Below are 20,206 nucleotides of genomic sequence, written 5' to 3'. Positions count from 1 at the left end.
GGCACATTTTTTGTGGTTGCCATAGAAACGAAAACATCAATCTGGACTTTCTATGAAACGCACATTACTAGGGTAACAGGACCTGCATGAAAAATTTCCTGCCGTTTAGACGCTATATCTAAACATACAGATTGGCCGATAATAAGGGTCTCCCAGAGCGGAAATCTAATAATTATGAATTTATAAGCAGCATATGAAATAAAAACGTCAGATTATTGAAAAATCAATAACAAAGTTGAAATTAAAGGACCTATAATATAAACAAATATCAAAACCAATCAAAATCTCACATCTTTCGATTTCATGTCACCCCTTTGTATGACAGTTCTGCTTCCGTGTTTCTTCAATTGATATAAACGACACATCTCATTCTGTACATCAGAAAAAAAAGTGTATTCCCAAAATCCGATGGATGACCAGACAGCATGTTCTTGCACCACGGTGTACAAAAACTGCATCACAGTAGGGCATAATTTCTGCAATTAAATAAAAACAGGCATTCAAGATTCATTAGGTGAAATTAGGAGTGAAAAGGATATAAAAGCAATAAGCGATATACATGGTTTCATAGTGTGCCTTGAAATAGGAAAAAATGATTTTGTCTGAATAAAATATTTTTCTTTATTAGGGCCATGGGAGTGTAGGGCAATACCCTAACATGCGAATTGTTAAAGTTATTACATATCATTTCACAGGGAAATGAAAACATAACCCAGGTATTTGGAAAATATTCTGGAAAGAAAATGACTTTTGTGCAAGAGTCCTAGATTACGAGGGGGGTACAATCGTACACAAACAATTTCTTCATTTTCGTAGAAATAATCGAGGAATTCATGGGTTTGTTTTTTTACACCCTATATGTCAGGGATGGCGAACCACTGACCCGCGGGTCACAAAGTGACCCACCGCGTTTTATTTGTGACCCGCCAAGCAAAGGCACGAATAAAATAAAAAAATGCTAAGATATCAGTGATCAAAATTGATAAAACCGCCCTTAAATTAATCTAACAATAACTCAACTATTATAATGTACCGTCAGTTGGACAGTCAGGAAGGGCTGCGATCGTTCATGTTCAAAATGTTGATTTTCGGGCCGGTATGGTAATTTTCAAAACCCCTAATCTTGTACGCATGTATGCACCGCTGTGTACCGTTATTCAGCTATTGGGCCTGACATCGTTTATGACATAACAATGCAATTGATCTGTTCATTTCTCGCAACGCCTGTCATTTTTGGAAGTGCATCTGCAGACTGTTTTAGGGGTTATACCTTATACGAGAACTAGATGCTACTTTTCATTTTATTAGTTTCTCGTCTACAATGCCGTTATGAAAACAAAAACTTTCAGACTTGAAATAAAAATCTAGAAATCTGATATAACAATAGGGCAGTGTAAAAGTGGCTTAATGTGGTTGGAAACTGATCGAAAATTGTAACACTATCAAAGCGGAATTACCTCCAAACACTAGAACCGTAAAATAATTTAACGCATCATCCTAAACGTTTTTGGTAATTCATGTGCGTGTTTTCGTACTCTAATGTCATAAAACTGAGTGCCATGAAAATTCCCTGATAGAAGTGCTGCATAAGTAAAGCCCAAAACCACACCAGCACCAGCTTATAAGATTTGTTTCAGAAGTTTCTTATAGATACAAACGTAAATTAAACATCTGTGACCCACTCTCTTCTGTTCCGCGATAAAATTATAATTTTTGACCCATTCATTGAAAAAGGTTCGCCATCCCTGCTATATGTGAACACCCTTTCAGTAAAAACAAAAATATACCCTGTAAAATGCCAACAATGCTGGCAAGAGATCTGCAGCTACAATGTATTCATCATCTTCACTGCTACAATCCTGTGAAAACATATATCACGGTTATTTAATATTTGAAAAAAGTCTGTTTATGGATAAAAAATGAAATATAGAAAACTCACGTCTAATGCGGAATTGCAAAGTCGTGCAATGTAGCCAAATTGTTGGTTGTCGAGCTGTGGCTTCAGTTTTGCATACTTTATTAGTTCTTGCGTTAGTGCTTCTCTGACAGAACGATTTTTCAGTGCTCTTAAAACTGAAAAATTACAATGATTAATAGATTATTTATGTAATTCGCAAACACAACTATATTTCTGTTACGTTTAGTCTGACCAATATGACTTTTTAAGCTAATTTAAACCTAAGAATACAGAAATACATTTGTGTTAGTATGCAGTTATATTCCCGAATCACTCACGGCCGAAGAATGTTTCAAAAATGAAGATTTGACTTGGTATTTTAAATCAAGTAGATAACTTTTTTCTAATTTTAAATTATGGACAATTTAAGAGGCTGGAACAAATCAATACAGAAATGTAGATAGTAAATTTGATAACAAAAGTCAAGAATGTTCCTGTTTTGACTGGTTTTATAGCCTTATCAGTAGTTGAGGTATGTGGTGACAATTGAATCAATATGATATATTTCCAAATAAAAACATTTCTGTTATTCAAATTTTTAATATTTCTCTTCAATATGCAATTTCGCACAAATGACACTTCGTTAATTTAGTCCAAGAACAAGTTAAATTAAATGATCTTTAGATTAGCATAGGAGTTTTTCTTACCTAATAAATCTAAGAAATCTAAAATTTTACTTCTAGAATATAATTTAAATCAAGATCACTGTAAAAAATGATGGGAGAAGATAATCAAAGTCATTACTTGAGTGCAATGGATTAGGCAACCCCCTAAACTCTATCTACCCGTAGTTATACACACTCATATAAAAATGAAATACCAGTATTGTATGAGCAGTATAGTATAGTTTTAATCAGTTAAATAAATAAAATAAAATTTTCTTAAAAGATTCACAATAAAATTTGATTTGAAAATGACAACCAAAATGAAGATTGTTTAATTTACCTGCAGAAAATATTTTCTTAGTTTCTAATGTTCTATTTTCAAATATAAATTGCACGCAACTCCTCAAAACTTCAAGTCTTCTGCTACTCGTCGTGAGTGTGTTTGAGCGAGGAGAGAAAGTGCCTATATATATAAAAAAAAGAGCTAGTTAGAGCAGAAATAGAAATATGGCCCCAAGTGCCATTTGAATGTGGTGCAGAAGTTATTTTTTAAGGCAGTTAAACAAAAGATGAACAAACATAATATAAAAATGTGCTTACTCATCTGTGCACCATCCGGCACTCGAATGCTCGGTCGTTCAGTAGGTTTTATATTTTTGAATTCATTTTTCAAATTATTAGCTTTATCTGTCATAAAAGTTTGAACGGCAGTAGGACTAAGCCTCGGAAACTTTAACTGATTAGGTCTGAGATAGGCACCATCAGTTGGTTTTGGGACTTTTTGTAACGGCGGAGATGAAGTTGGTCGTTCCTGTAATAATGAAGATGTGAAAACTAGAATTACACAATCAATATTTTGAACTTAGATAAATTTTTTACGAAAATAAATTTTCAAATCGAAAGTACATAATCATAAAAAACTCCAGAATTCAACAAAACATGTATGATCGAGTATAAAATTTATTGGAATATAATGCGAACATTACTGATCCAATCTAGCAAATACAGTGGGAAACATAACTTACATTTTTATCCAATTCATATGCAATATCTTTAATGTGCCGCAATGCTTTACTGATATCTCCACCTTCTTTTTTCATTTGTTCTGGCATTTTAGCTACTTCACGATCGAATATGTTCAACCTAAAATAATATATCATAGAATCAGTAATGTTAACATAACAAGGTAGTTCTGTTTTGCAAATACAAAGCAAATCTATAATTTCGAAGAACTACTGCACAATAGGTACAAGGATTGGTACTCACGTAGTGTGTGTGCCAGGTTAAGGTTAGGTCATAATTTTATTCCGATTTTTCGTATTATAGTTCTATTACAAGTTAGGGGACTGTCTGTGTTAGCCGAGTGAATATACCCCATAGGCTTCAGTCCCTTTACACAACTTGATGTAAAATAGGCAAACAAAACTACTAGAGCGCCGAAGAATTTATTACCTTCCATATATTTCCTATTTATCTCGGAAGAGAGGAAAGTCAATAATACGACTTAACCATATCATAAACCACGCCCTTTTGCCCGAATACCAGTCCATGTCAGGTTTGGTAATAATTGGAAGTTTCAGGTACACGGACCTGATAGTGGAGGAAGCCATTACTGACCAGCGTTTACGTGAACCACCTTTCGCACATAATCATCCTCTACGGGTTCAAATCCTGCTAACCCACGCAGGGTAATTAGAGGTGCAATAACAAGTGTATTCCTAATGCTGAGCATAATGCACCAACTGCTGGCCAAAATTCATCTAAAATGTTTTTAAAAATTATCAAAATGATATAATTTATTAATTTATTATAAGAGAAAAAAATGTATATACCTTCTATATGGAGGGCCTTCTTCTTGTACAAAAAGAGAGAATGCTTGGCTTTCCACAAGTTTTGGCATAAATTCCGCTGAAATCCCGGAGTCAATTCGATCATAGCCTCTTACGTTCAAAAACAAATCCTTTCAAAAAAATTGCAAAAAGATAAAATAATGGCGATACTAAGTAAAATAACACAAAAATAAAACCAGAATCTGGTAATTATCAATCTATTTCCAGTTATATTGTTAGTTGTGATCGAGATAAAAACTTACTTTTTGAAATCGAATGATAGGCCGAGGATGTATTCTGCAAACTTGTAGGCATGATCTGTATCCCATTAATAATTGGCAAAATAATCTCAAAAATATTGCACGAATTTCTTTGTCCTGAAATAAAAAGCAGCTTGTCACAGTAAAGTTAAAAATTTAATTGAAACTAAAGTCCCGTGGAAACAAAAGCACTCAATTTCCCGAGTGAAGTAAACAGTAAAAGACGAGAATCATTGCATGGTGGACAAAGTCTGATTACTTTATTAATCAAATTTAAAAATTACTAATATTTCATGGGACAAATAGAATGATATTAATGAAAGAGTGTGGCGTCTGCTAGGGATGCGACAAGATTCGGACTCGTGCTCGGATTCGTGGCCGAATCTCTCGTAATTTGATACTCGGATTCGGCCCGAGTCTTTGATGATTTTACCCGAGTCCGGGATATCATACGTCACGCGATAGTCAAGCGCAGACTGGTGGCGTATTCGACGAGAAATTCAACTTTTTCGTTCTGTTTTGCCACGAGACTGTCCATTCTATTTTCTCTATTGTGAAATTAAAACTAGGCGGCAAAACTACAAATTCACGACGCCGTAAGTACAAAAAAATGTCAGCGAAAGTCAGCTGAATAAATTCCAGTGTTTCGCGTGTAGCTTGCCTTCCAGTGCCAGACGTCGTTTAGTGAATGTCCTATTTCAAGCATATACTTGCTAATCCTCTAAGCTCTAACAGTGATTAATCCGTGATCAGCGGTAACCATGTCGCGCTGTTCGCCTTTCATCGTTCCATAAATGATCTAGCTATTTCCGGAGAGAAACAAATGTTAGAAATAAAACGATAAAATAGTGAAAACTACGGTTCTTTTAAGAGAAAAGTACAACTCGCAGATGTCAGTGGCGTTACAATCGTATATACGTACAAAAACAATCTCGCAAGTCGCATCGATTAAATGTGCATAAATTTTGAAACTATTACTCGTGGTAATTGAATGATCGAATAATCGAATAATTCGACTACCGTATTTCTTTTAATTTACCGATAGTAGAAAATTACTAGAAGACTGGAGACTCGATAACAACACGGCGTCTTTACTTCTTATCCCTAATTTTATCACAATCGTAAATTGTTTTTTTGTCACCGCGATCGTTTCGGCGACCGACATCCTAATTATGGTTGGTGAACTATATTTTTAAAGCACCTTTTTTCACTATCAGTTCTCACGCAACGCCGGACATCGAAGTTTCGTTTTTATATTTCAGGCAGAAGTGTGAGTACAAATCGGCCAAGATTCACTATTAATTAGTTAATTCATAAATATATTAATTTTATTCTGGCCTCATCTTCTGGACTTGATCTTCCATATCACAGTTTGTAAATTACGGTCCCTATTTTAAGCGAACAATACCTATCGTGGCTGTGTTATTTTAATATTAGATAATAAATAAAAACTCCGGAAATTTACCATTGCGTGCTGTTTCGAGTTATGGCATTTCTACCTAGTCGAAACAATATTTCCATATAATATATAATTTACCTGCCCCACTTAATCTGGTTTGACGTTTTTATATGTGAAAAGGTGTTGGCGCGCTTTATGCAAAATTGGGAATTGTTAAGATAACGATAGGCGCAGAAAGAAAGCCATAATAATTCTCACATTTATCGTTTCTGTGTGTTAGCGAGAGTCGTATGTGAATTCTTACTGGTAACTCTCACTTCTAAATTAATGTTAATAAATTTGATTTTGCTTTTCAAAGCGCCGTTATTTGTATTAATGGAAATGATTGTGTCATACAGCCGTAACTTAGCATATAACACATTTCGCCTTTTGCGTCTCTCTTATTGAATCAAAATCAACAATTACACATTCTTATTTTCCGCGGATTAGACAATCGCTATTGATGGTTTTCAAACGAATAATAGCTAGCTATTTTGTTACGATATATTTACAAGATACATTTATTCGATGCTTCCACAGTTGGCAATTCTTTATTAGTATCTCAATTATCACGGAGATAGGCGTCTGTATCAGCGCCGACTAAAAAAGATGAGTAAAAATTTCCCATAAAAAGTTTGTTCCAAACGTGTGGGTTATGGCCCGTATTTATCGTGACAGGACACGAGCGCGGCGTCTTCAGCAGTCGACGCGGCGGTCGATCAGAGTTACGTAACAAAGTATTCCTTCGATGGGGAATATGACCTATTTATTCCAATTTAAACTAGTCGCTCAGAGAATGATTGTCTCGAAAGCAATAGTGTTTATGTGCAACGTTTTTAAATTACATAGTCTTTTCATACAGAATGTTTAATTTACGGCCAATATACGAGAGCAACAGCATCACTTTAGGTATTTGTTTCGTAGCTATGTAAAAGTATTGGGACTCGGGACTCGGACACGAGTCCAGCACAAATACTCGGGATTCGGCCGAGCCGAACCTTTTTGGATTCGTCGCATCCCTAGCGTCTGCTTATATGCGAGATTGGCTTATATGAGAGGACATACGTTAATTCTTAGTCCGATGAGTGGTTTAGATTTAGAATAATTTCATTTGAAACTTTTCGCCACAAATGGAAGAAGGAACAAGCAAAATTTACAGATATCAAGAATCCTTCACCAAACCAGTAAAGCCTGACAATATTTTCAACAGGTATTTAGATATTTGCTATGACAGAATAAAACACTATACCTTCAATTCGCAAATATTACTATCATATAATTTTACATTTAAAGATTTCCAGATGAAGACTTATTGACAATAAAAATCTAAACAAAAGTAAAATTTGAAATTGGAGTGATTCATATTAATTCATAACCGTTTCATAACCGTCTGGGTAACCAGTTAGGAAATCATGCTATTATTTTTGTTTCCATTTCAAATCAGATGACGTCACATAAGTTTCAGGACAGGAAGTCGAGCCAAGCTAACTCATCATAATAGTGCATTGAATCGATTAGAATCGAAACACAATGAGAAATTCTACAATATCATACTTTCTTTATATTGAAACAAAATGAAAACATGTGGGAGGTAATCACAGAATTCAAAAAATGCAATGTGTCAGATCATTGAATAGACCAAACCAAACGTTAATTAAAGGCAGGCTATTTTTGCCATTGCAATCATTTTAAGAAAAAAAAACAAGTTACCATAATAAGTAACCTTGTCTTTTCAACATTATAACAGAGAAAAGCAAGCATGTGCGCAACCTTCTTAGTTACAGTAATCCAACAAAAATTCAGAAATCAATTCTACTATCAATTTCAAATTAAATCAAATAAGATCTATTATGTTTCAATATATTCTGTAACAATTCAAAGTTGGAAATTTTTTTTTTGAGAAACAGTTTCAAATCAGGCTCGAATAAAATTATTCAGGTTATGACATTTCTACAAAGTATAAAATTGAGATATAGCTTGACTTGAGCATCATTTAGAGTGAATACAGCATCAGGCTAACTGGTTAAGTTACACAATATAAACCAGAACATACACAATCACATGACATAATCAATAGAAAATTGATTAAAGTTAATCAATATTAAGACAGTCCAACTATGCTTCATTATTGAATCTGTTTGTAGAGTGAAGATTTATCAAAGGGCCATGATTGTTAATTTTTTTATTTTTTCGCTGAGTAATTTTCCAAGATGCGTGAATTTACACACAATAGCTAACGACGTGAAGAAATGCTATGTTGCATTGTGCAAGACGAGAGTGCAATATGACATAAGAATATTATCACTTATAGTACGCTGACTATAACAGGGAAAGAAACTAATTACGACAGAAATCTGAAATAACAATAGAGCAGGATGGAAGTGACTTTAATGCGTTTAAAATCAAATCGAAAAATATAATTCTCTCAAATTGAAATTCCCTTCAAAATTCTTTTTTATGAAAAATTTGTCGTAGCATTATAAAGTTTTTTCAGTAATCTATATGCATGCGAATTCATGTTTTCACGCAATAATTTCATCTCATCTCGGACCTGGTACAAGTGTCCCATGTGTGAAGATCAAAACTACACAATATTAATCGTGGATTATAAAACTTGCGGAAAATATGCAACAGCAGGTTATAATTATACAGTTGATTTTGGTATCCATAAAAAAAGCACGTACAAATAAAAAGTAAAAAAATGAAGAAATATTTAAAAATCAGACAAAATCTATAAATAGGTTTAAAATGTAATAAACCAAATGCTTAAATTTCGCACCCCGCCACAACATTATGAATAAAAGATGTATATTGCTACTCGACTAAAGTTACGTCATCTATTCCCATATTTAGATAAATAGTACCAAAAGGCATCCAGAGAAAGAAAAATGGCAGGGACAAAATATAAAAATAGCAGAGTGTTCAAATATTCAAAATCGTCTTAAAATTAGGGGAAATATCAGCAAAACAGATACTATTACTAAATTTAAGAAAATTCTACTCAGCAAGAGTGCTATTATCTGCATTGAAAATAAACATAAATGGGATATGACTTACTATACAAATATTTAACACATCAAAAAACAATAGGACAGAAAATGGAAAAGAGGTCACAGATTATCTAAATAATGACAAACCAGGATAGACATAGCACAGTTGCATATTCAGGTCAATTCAGTATTAAAAAACTTGCCTACTATTCGAAAACAAAAAACTTTCATTTGACCTATTGACTCATCTTCATCTTGATTTTATATCTACGGGTACTCTACACGGTATGATTGATCAAGCATGGGCTAACAGATAATATACAAAAGTATTTCAATATATCAATACTACATGCTTGACATAACATAATTAACACAACAACTTCCTATTCATGGTTCATGATGACATGATTCGAGAACAAAAGTGTGAATTGTAAATTCCATATTTAGTTTTTCGTTCCACTTACCAATTTTTCAGGTTCAGATGTGTTGATGTGTTCAGGTGGATATGCATAATCTGCAACAGCTAGATCAGGACATAGAACCTAAAAAAGTTTGTATGTTGGAAGCAATAATTTGAACATTGTCTACAGAATCTGATGATAACAATAACTGTCAAGAAACGTTAATTCCCCTATATCAGAGGGTCTCTAAGTGCTCCACGCGGAACCCAGGGCTTTGTGAGAAAAACCAATAGGCTCTGCAAGCTATTCGTTTACTTATTAAAATACTGACTTGGCTGATTTTGTAACTGTCCAAAGAAGCAATAATCGCATTAATAAAATTTGACAACAGTAGCTTCAAAATGTGGCAAAAAAATTATCTAAGTTCCAATAGATAACGCCATATTTATCATCAAATAAAGTTATTTTAATTTACTCGGGAACATTCATCGATAAGCAACAATGTGTTTTTTCATAAATTTATTGTGAGGGTCTGTAAATAATAGTCAACCTCTTCATGGGCTACTAGACACCAAAAGTTTGAGTTGCCTTCCATTGCCTATGATATTTATTATACTCTGAGGAAGGTGGCAGGCATGTGATTTGGTTCTGAGATTTTGATTGAGAGCCGAAACTAGCAAAGATCTAGTTTAAGCAAATTTATGAAAATATAATATTAAAATTTCAAAAATAAAATGAATAGGCTATCATATTTATCTGAAAAAATTTTTTTTTTAATTAAAACAACAAATATAGTGACACCAGGATTTCTATCGCATTTTTATCGCTTTATGTAACCATTCCATTAAAAAAATCTGGAAATGTTTCATCTAATAACTAACCTAATGTAAGACATTCCAAGTCCAAAAATCAATAACATTACTAACAGTCTGAATAGACTATTGATCGTCACAGACATACCTAACCACAAATTCAAGCTAGTCTATCAAAAGTATGATATATTTTATATTTGGCCAAACATAATCCGAACATCATTTACTACAAATTTTAATCATAGACCAATATAATTATCTTTAGAAGCAATTAAACCTTGGTTAATAGTTCCACAGCGCGAGTGTAGTACGGCTCTGGAATGCCAGGTATGCTGGTACCTTCTGGTACTGAAATCACGCCACCGTCCAGATCTACTGTCACTACGTCCATCTGCCAATGAGAAATGAATAAAAAAAATATTTATGATAAGTTAATGTATTCATATGGCTAAGATCAAATTGCATCGGGCCCATCCTTGAAGGTGCAAGACTTTTTATGCGGCAATCATCAGTACTATGTGCTGTTCACTACTACAAAACCTGGAAACGGTCCAATTCTAAATCTGTACGTGCAACTGGCAGAAACGTGAGGTCATGGTATTCACAGAATCAATCAAGATCCCAAATAGGGTAAGTATGGAATTTTACACAGCAGTGAATAGGTGATTTGAATTCCGATTACTAGCAAGGAATCGAAAACATAACAAGGTACTGATGCCATTTATTCATACAAAACCAAATACAAAAATTTTGAGTTATTATTAATGCAAATGATGTTAATTTAAAGTCATGAGCAAAAAAGGATTTGTTTTATAGCATAATAGGGAGTTGTCAGCTTGTCACATTCACAATAATGGGATAATTTATTATCTCAAGAACTTAATTTTGCATTTTTGATTAAAATCAATGTCATAATAGTAAAATAGGAAATAGGAAATAGTAATATCATAGTTAAAAAATGTTGAAACCTAATCAAAATAATTTTATGGATAATATATTTTACCATTTGCATAAACCTTAACAAAAAAAAATTGGAACATTTGCGCGGAAAAAACAAACAGAATGTGACCAGTACAGTACCCTTCTATTCCTTACATCTTTGTAAATTTTCCTGACAAAAGAAAACTTAAATTCAACACTTTACAATGTGGAGAAAGATACTCATAATAAAATGCACATACCGGCAAATCATACAGCTCAGATTTCAAACTTGAATGCACTCCAATTAAAAAAGGTGTTGGAGACGACGTGCATTCGAGCAACTTTTGTGGAAGAATCGGAATATAAGGATAACTGACAAAAAAAATTGATATCAGTATCAAAAAATCGCTAAAAAATAATTCATTCGTCATTCGTTGGTTTGGAAATCTTTATCACAATTGTATATTATTTTGGCAATCTGCGCAAGCAATTGTAGTGTCCACAACTTATCAGTGCTAATCCTATTAAATGCCATAAATTCAATCTGAATACTACAATTAGGGTTAATCCTTGTATTAAAACTTAATATAAAATAAGGTAATATAATTAACAAAATAAGACAAATTATAGGGATTTACATGTAATTTTGATTTACAATTATACACTAAAGTTTTAAAATATCTCTGATTTAATAAAACCTATGCTGATCTATTATGTAAACTACTACTAACTAGGAAAATACATTACTTGCTTACCTATATGAAAAAGGAAACATTAGAGCAGTGAGTGCATTGCAAGATTCAGTTAATCTTGTAAAACTGCAGGAATAAAACAAAAGTTTCTGATCAACGAGAGCGGCACAAAGAATATTCATCACATTTAAAATACCTGGAAAAGTATAAAAAAAAATGTTTATTTTTGTAGATTAATACTCTATTTTCCTTAAAAAAAATCGTGGAGTTCATCTAATATCTTTTATTTCCTGGTATGGTATGGAGGAAATGTCTGGGAAAACTTGAAGAAAAACGAAGATATTTGATTACTAGCTTTTATTTCGAGATGTCAAAGACCTTAAATATTGACTCAATTTTATAACTGTTTAATAAAACTTCATGCCAAACGACAGACAAACGACAAACAACTTGAAACTCGTATAGGCTAAGACAGATATAAAATGGGTCTGAAACATTCCAAGAACTATACAAAATGAGGTGCAATCAACAAATAAAATATATTATTTTATAGGGGAAAACCAAAAATGTTTGTAAAAATGTACATTATCAGGGAATTTTTGTCGCTAACACAATCAATGGGCTAGAATGGTTCAAATCTGACGTGAGGATTTTTGGTCAAATGAATAGCATTACTAATTTGGTTCAATTACCCTATTATTACAAACATTTTTACATGTTATTATGTTATAAGTTTTAATAAGTTCAAATCAAGCTAAAGAATTTAACTTGAAATTAGGATATGTCTGATATCCAGTAATCAACCATTACAAATACATTCTGAATAAAACTTTGAATTTGAAATATCGTATATTTTCTAAATTATATTTTGTTCAACAAATCCAATAAACAGAATTAGTATTTTTCAAAAGCTTGAAATTATGAAGTTGAGATAAAAGCAATTGCCCAATCATTTTGAATGAAAATATACTAAACACATTGCCTGAAGCAAGAATTTGAAATCAATTTCAAATAGATTCTAATATTCAATTCCTTTTGGACATCCCGACATAGCAGAAAAGAATGTCATTCTAACAAATTCCAATTTAACTTCCATGTAAACTGTGTGAAAGAAATAAATCACCTAGTTGGTGCAAAAGCGTCGAAACAGAAGATCTTGTAATTGGCAATTCCTCATATTGAGGAGATTGTATTGCTTGTTTATCAGCAGCTCCGATAGAAAATCGAAAAATTGAAGACCCTCTGGGTGGAACATGAACGGCAAGTAAATTGGCAACAACAGTTTCTAATGAAACAGAAAGTCCTTCAATATATATAGTGTATATCAGGCCAAGACAATTCTGTGAACAAAAAAAACATTGCATATTGTTACTGCTCAATACTAGAGAACAATATCTATTCCCATTGTGTTTATGATTGTGTATATTGTGTTGACTCATTGACATAACAAAACCTGCCACAGTACATTTGTGTAGTTGTGCAGCAACAAGGCTCTACGAAGAAAGCACAGCTCAGAATTAGTTTAAACATAATTAGGGTGCTTCAGCTTTCTCACATCACACTTGGCAAAAACGGCTGAAATACTCTTGAATTACTCTTCCGAGTAGTGTTCTTAGTAGGCAAGAAAACTTATGTTATTATAATAAATTTGGGAGAGTATATTTACGCTCGCATATTCCTTTTTGTGCGAGGCCATGCACGAGCAATGCTTGCGTGTTATTCATACCACTGTTCATGCCAATCTGAACTTATTTAACTGTCAAGTGTGTGGCACATTGTGCTAAGCATTAGGAATACGCTCGCCGTCGCTCGCTCGCCAGGATTGCTGGACTCCTCGTGGCCAAAGGGTGGTTAACGTAACCACTAGTCCATGCTGGCTAACTGATTCAGAACCCACCTTGGACAGGTAACCGGACGAGAGGTGGTGGTTCGCCACATGATTAAGTCGTCTTATCGGCTTTCTTCTCGTCCAGGTAATATGTAAATCCTATCCTATCAAGTGTGATGTATAAACAAAACATAATGCAGCCCCTCAAAAATCCTAGATTTATTATGGACCATTTTTCCTCAATATCAACCTACCTTAAGAACTGTAAACTCCTGATATCTTGACAATAAAACCAAGCACATTGGTGAAAACTCGTCCTGAGTTTCATTATTATGATCTCCAGCTGATGCTTTCAGCCCATTACAGTCGGTATCATCAATGCTGCCTTCAACTTGACACATAGATTCATCGATCATTTCTTCATAATTCCCACAAATTGGCGAGCTACTACTCAACCTTTTACTTCCTTTTCTTACTGGCCTCTCATTATTAAGATGAGGTGGTAATGGAGATGTTCCACTATGTTCATGAAGAGGTTCAGAAAAAGATAAGACAGCGCAGTAGTGCCTTTTACCATAAGCATCAGTTAACACTGATACGAAATACTTTGGAGGTTGTTTTTCTTTAGAGAGAAACCATCCAGTTGGTTGACAAAACTAAACAAAAAAATAGTGTAATATTATAAATAGCTATAAAATAAACATTTTTTCTATATTTTCATAACTTACCCGTTTACAAATTGATTCCCTTTTGCACAGTACTATATACTAGATATGGCAACTTTCAACCAATAATGGCATATATTGAAAACAATAACCATTAGACATTTACCAATTCGATTCCAGTAATAAATGGTTCATCTTTCCAATCTTGTTCTGGAATCCTTGTAATTACTTTTCCTTTGATTGCATCAGGAGAATCTTAACAATCACAGAAAAAAATTGCAATATCTTAAGCATACAAAAATTTAGAAATGTTGTTTCATGGCATGCTTGTCTCGATGAGAATCTAAATTAATAGCGACCGTCACGTGACCAAAATTGCATTTTTTTGCTGAAAAGAATAGAATGCTACGGTGTAATTTTTTTTTCTTGGGATAATCGGATTATTCTTCCAAATATTTCACTGGTGAAGTTTTTGGATTCCTTTTAGTTTATTGAGCAGTGCTGGATGGCGCAGACTGTCTCGTGAAGGAGGGGTGTGCACTCACTGTTATGATTGATGTCTTTCAATGTGGGGGCTATTCTTGGAATTGGTGGTTTGTGCCATATTGTAAAACAACCACTCATTTGTCTCAGAAACAATGTCGGAGAGTTGAAGAACTATGTCGTACTGATTCATAGTGTTGTTGTGTGCCAATGGAGGGGTTAGCATTGCCAGTTCACATTTTGAACTGCCGAGAATAAAATTGTTCGCAAACTGGTTAAACTTTCACAATTAGAGAATTGAATTTGTAGACTCGAAGACAAAGCACATACATTGATAAATCTACATAATAAGCTCGATTATTCAGTGTGCATATATTACCGTATATTGTGTGCAAGAATCCGAAAAATTGTCTTCATTGAATTTAAAAAAATTACATAGCTTACCTTTGTTAGTGAAGTCGTATCCAACAACGGCAAAGTAATCCACCAATCTATCCATATAGTCCCAAAATAGAATTATTAATATGCAAATACATGGATTTGTGTCTCAGTAACAAAAGTTTTGTCTAGATCTATTTGATCGAAATTTCCTCACTTAACTACCGTACTTCCAGACTTAATGTTGAATCCCATGTATCCAGAAATATCATACGAGTTCACTTGCAGACATATCACAGTATCAACTCTGTTTTCATGCAAGTCCTATGCTATCCTATCGTCAGAACGTTCAGCATACTGTCGTAGGTACTTTTATCATTTCTTGTTCACAACTATTTCAACCATAAGATCCTAGTGCAGTAATGCTAGACTGATAAATTAACCATCAAGCTCGTTAATAGAAAGTTAGAATAACAAGGCTAAACCATCAAGCTCGTTAATAGAAAGTTAGAATAACAAGGCTAAATGAAGAAACGGACTGGACTGAGGTAAAAGAAATTCCAAAACTGTTTTCCCAAAGGTTTTGAGGATTCGTTGGCAAGTGAACGCTCGAGGGCGCTAAAGTGTCCTGAAAATATTTTACGGGTTAGACCTCTCCCCGACCTTTGACTCCCGAAAATTCTTCCTATACTTTACCATTGCAAAATTTTCGGGGCTATATTGAAAGTGCTTTTGCTAGTTGGCACCGGTAAAATGGGGTATGTGTTTCAAACCATCATTATGATTCGTCGCATACAACAATCTGTTTTTTGAAAGTACCGGTAAAGAATCCTAGTCTATCACAGCTATTTCTACGATAATTTTTTATTACTGCAATTAAATTACAAGAGAGCTATGCTCAAATATATGGATACGTAGCGCCACCTAATGGCAATAATTTTGATGACGTCAGAGCAACAAAAAAAAGTAATGGCCTTCTGAAGAAAATTTTTATCTTTTACCACTAAAAATTTCAAAGCAATTGGTTCAGTAATCAAAGAGAAAAACGACTTTTCAAAAACGTGTCCAGGAACAAGAACAAGAACAACAACAACAACAACAGCATAATATTGAAACGATCGCTATGTCCACTGCGTGTCCAATTAAAACTCCTAGGAAGAAAGAGCGATCATTGAATTATCTGATTTATATTTAAGTTTCCGAAACACAACTGAAAGCTAATAAATAGAGTTCAAAAACGCGAAAACGAGGTAATGTTTACGACCACGCTTGAAAATCTGTCTGAGTAAGAAAAGTGTCTGAGCGGATGCGAAAAGGGAGCATTGTTACGTCCCTTTTTTCATCTTGCTGATTGGCCGATGTCACGAAGTAAACAAGGAAGTCGATGCTCGGGGAAAGTTCCATACCAATGGCAACCGATAGTGGCTAACGCTATGCCTACTAATAAAAAGCAAATGTTTTCGAGGCGATTCACACAGTTGGCCTATGCTGTCGGAACAGTGTTTTGGTTGCGAATTCAGAGCTGAGGTGTTGTTGCTTCGGATCACGGGGGTACCTTTTTAAACTCGAAATTCATTGTATAAAATCAAAACAAAAAAATTATACATCATGTACACCTGGCACACTTTTTTAAAACTTAGGATAGGATGAGATTTATATTTTATCCCGGGGGAAAGCCTTAACCGACTAGTGGTTTCGTGAACCACTACGGCGGCAAGGAGCCAAGCAATCCTCTCGAACCTGCGAACCAACGCCGGGTATTCAGAGGTGCGGTGACAAGCGCATTGCCAACACTTAGCACGGTGCGTCGCATCGCCAAGCCCCATTCCTTTACATTGTGGAAATAAATTTTTTTCAGTCTTTCAGATTACATCCTTTAAGTAAAAAGTGTCGTTTCGCAAATTACAGTTGGATAAATAGATATGTAGGCTAGGAGTAGCATTACTGCAAACGAAATAGGGTAGGGTAGTTTCATTGGTTACCGTACATTTGAACTCGTGTGTATATCCGCGGGTTCAATCTATATGCGGGTGCTAAAACCCATGGGTTAGGGTTAGTATGGGTTAAAATATCCGTAAAACAAAAAACTTTCCATAGGTGCAATAGTATGCAGGTGCAATAGTATGCAGGTGCAATTGTCGTGGGTTCAAATGTACGGGAACCAGGTTCATTATACCTTGAATGCGACCGCCGAAAGTTTGGTTAGAATAAAATAATATCGCTTGTCACCGGTATAGTTGAAGTTGAAACTCATTGTAGCCTATATAATCCGAAAGAGTTAATGAACTTAATTATTTACATCTTTTACACCTGAGTACCAGAGAAGAATTGGAAAATACTACGCCTAAGATTTGGATTCAATCTCCACAATATGGCTAGGCTTTGGGTGAAGCGTCAAAATTCGCTGTTAGTTTTGTTGTGGAAATCTGTAGAACATGTTTGGGTTTAGCATTAGCCAATTGATATCTTTGATTAGATTTGATGTTATTAATCGGACTGAAGGTCTATTCCCAAATGTACGAAGAGCCGAATAACACCGATATTCAATGTGCTATTCTCGTGACATTAAATATTTTTCGCACCATTCAGAGAAGAGTAAAAATCCTTTGAGCTTCATGGATTCAATTTTAATGAATTGGATTTAATTGCAAAACAGTCACATTGAAGGTCGACTAATTCTAAAAATATATTTAGAACTTTGTGTTGACTTATTGAAGGTTGCTTATCGAGGTGAGCAATATCGATACGTCGAAATTGGCATGCGAAGCACACCTTTGCGAGTGGCCTACCTTCGCTTGCGATGATTTTTCTGTTTGACATAAAGACCAAATCATATTATAGAGAATAAATGGTCACTCCCGCAACAGAAAAAAAAGTAAAGTTATGACAAGCCAAATCAAATACACAACAGATCGGGTTTGGCATATGTCGTATTACAGTCAAATTAAGTAAGCGCAACCGACCTTTGCATAACTTCCTCAATTGGTTGCTGTTGCGTGACCATTATGACGTATTTTAATTTGGAAACAAATGCCACATTGCTAGCCGCTATAAAATCGTTTTTCGATGTCGCAATACCTAGCAAACTTTCATTTTTATTTAAAACATTAAACCATGTGCCGCTTTCGGGTACTGATAGCTAATTTTAGGCAAGTCTATCACATTTGCGGTATCACTTTTTGGTTTTTGCAACTAAACTAAAGGTTCTTGGAGGACATAATGTAATTTGATTTACGGCTATTCTTGGAAACACAACTAAAAACTGACAAATAACGGCAGCGGCGGCATAAATTGCAATTGTTACGTCGTTAATAAGTTATTGCTGATTTGTAATTGTGAACGAAATTGATGCTCAAGGAACCATCCATTTAATATAGGCCCACTCGACTGTTGTAGTTCCGGCATTAAATTATCTCTCAATCAAAACTAGAAATGTCCAAAATAAAATTTTGTTGCATACAATTGTGTGAATTCTGACGAAATTCCAGATGAGCTCTTACAAACATGGCATAGGCTATAACATTTTGAGTCGACAATATACACATTTTATCATATTGTTCATGAGTTCTTATAATAAATCTATGTATAAAGGGTATGCATGGAAAATAGAAATTATGAAAGTGAAAAGTGGAATATTATAATAAGTAATTGACATTTTTTGAAAAAGATTTCTATAAGAATGAAATGAATAGCAGCCACACGACGAACATTTACTTTTTGTGTATGGGTTCAAACAATGAAATTTCATTTAAATATTTATATATATATACAGTGACGAGCTGAAAAAATCGTAACAACCGGAACGCACCTAATTCACAAAAAAGTAATATATTTACAACACGACGCGGACGTGTACAGAAAGTTTTGTCTTTCCTAATATAGAGTCGAAGAACTGCAATGAATTATGGAGAAATTATCTGAAATAATTCTTGTAAAATTACAAATATATTCATAGCAATTCAATACAAATGTTAATATTAGAAGGGTATAGAATGAATCTCCATGGCGATGAAGGTCGGGGAAACATTTATTACATGTTACTGACGTACTAATTATTTGCGTGATGTGATGTAAAAAGAACTACGAATTATGAGGTAACAAAACATAAATTGATAGGTAGGTTTACTAGAGAAACTAGACATTTTGTATCATAATTTTATATCACGCATGTTATTTTGTAACGTTTTTATGTGAAATGTTTGACTATGGTTCGGTATCTGATCCGGTAATACGGTACATATTTGACTCATATCACGAGATATTTTAATTGATGTTTCAATATAATCAAAAAGAATGGATCATTGACACATGACCTAAAATATCTATGACAATCCCTTTACCGCACGGTACCCCGGTCCCCGATACTGGTCCTGGTAAGTCACCGCATATGATTTTGGGGAATTGTTCTGCGTGTCCATATATTTGAGCATGGCTCTCTTGTACTAATTTTACCATTGCAAAACTGTTGCTTATTCTGAAAGTGTTTCTGCTGGTTGCCGCCTGCAAGCAGGTTGACATGTTTGAAATCGTCATTTTTATTTAAAAAAAAAACATTTACCCCTTGGAAGACATAATTACAATCAAGTTATTTGATTTAGGCCCACGACTAATGTTTGCAAACACAACTTACAAATTGACAAATAACACGCAAAACCACGAAAATGAGACAGTATTCCCATAAAATACAATCAGGCTTAAATATTTGTCTGGTCGAAATAAGTGTCTGGGCGGCTCACAAATTGCATTTGCTGACTCATTGGTCATTGTTACGGATATAAACAAGGAAATCGATGTTCGATCCACCACATCGTCGCGGTCATTTGGCAAGACTGATGACCCTGGTACTTTGCGCCGGTCAAAGTACCGCAGTAGCCTACTGTAATAAATTGGGATGTTTCATTTCAATAACATTATAGCCTACTTATTTATTTATTCATGTTTTTTTCT

At 34.2% G+C, this 20,206-nt stretch overlaps 1 protein-coding gene across 2 annotated transcripts in view; it reads right to left on the bottom strand.

Moving 5' to 3' along the window:
- Positions 1 to 15,743, bottom strand: part of LOC120334658 (myotubularin-related protein 5-like) — a 31,322-nt gene extending 15,579 nt beyond the window's left edge. For both annotated transcript variants that reach the window (XM_039402163.2, XM_039402164.2), the window contains exons 1-16: positions 15,326 to 15,743; positions 14,565 to 14,653; positions 13,988 to 14,389; positions 13,029 to 13,245; positions 11,969 to 12,101; positions 11,474 to 11,585; positions 10,570 to 10,683; positions 9,544 to 9,621; positions 4,655 to 4,768; positions 4,395 to 4,522; positions 3,588 to 3,705; positions 3,163 to 3,373; positions 2,903 to 3,025; positions 1,940 to 2,073; positions 1,788 to 1,859; positions 291 to 476 (exon numbers count right to left, since the gene is read on the bottom strand). In XM_039402163.2, coding sequence (XP_039258097.2) covers positions 291 to 476; positions 1,788 to 1,859; positions 1,940 to 2,073; positions 2,903 to 3,025; positions 3,163 to 3,373; positions 3,588 to 3,705; positions 4,395 to 4,522; positions 4,655 to 4,768; positions 9,544 to 9,621; positions 10,570 to 10,683; positions 11,474 to 11,585; positions 11,969 to 12,101; positions 13,029 to 13,245; positions 13,988 to 14,389; positions 14,565 to 14,653; positions 15,326 to 15,380 — 2,286 coding nt within the window. In that variant the 5' untranslated portion in view covers positions 15,381 to 15,743. The remainder of the gene's footprint in view (positions 1 to 290; positions 477 to 1,787; positions 1,860 to 1,939; positions 2,074 to 2,902; positions 3,026 to 3,162; positions 3,374 to 3,587; positions 3,706 to 4,394; positions 4,523 to 4,654; positions 4,769 to 9,543; positions 9,622 to 10,569; positions 10,684 to 11,473; positions 11,586 to 11,968; positions 12,102 to 13,028; positions 13,246 to 13,987; positions 14,390 to 14,564; positions 14,654 to 15,325) is intronic.
- Positions 15,744 to 20,206: the final 4,463 nt, after the last annotated feature.

The sequence above is a fragment of the Styela clava genome, chromosome 15 (assembly GCF_964204865.1).
Source record: "Styela clava chromosome 15, kaStyClav1.hap1.2, whole genome shotgun sequence".
In the NCBI taxonomy this organism is placed as follows: Eukaryota; Metazoa; Chordata; class Ascidiacea; order Stolidobranchia; family Styelidae; genus Styela; species Styela clava.
This window is presented reverse-complemented; position numbering and strand designations above follow the sequence as displayed.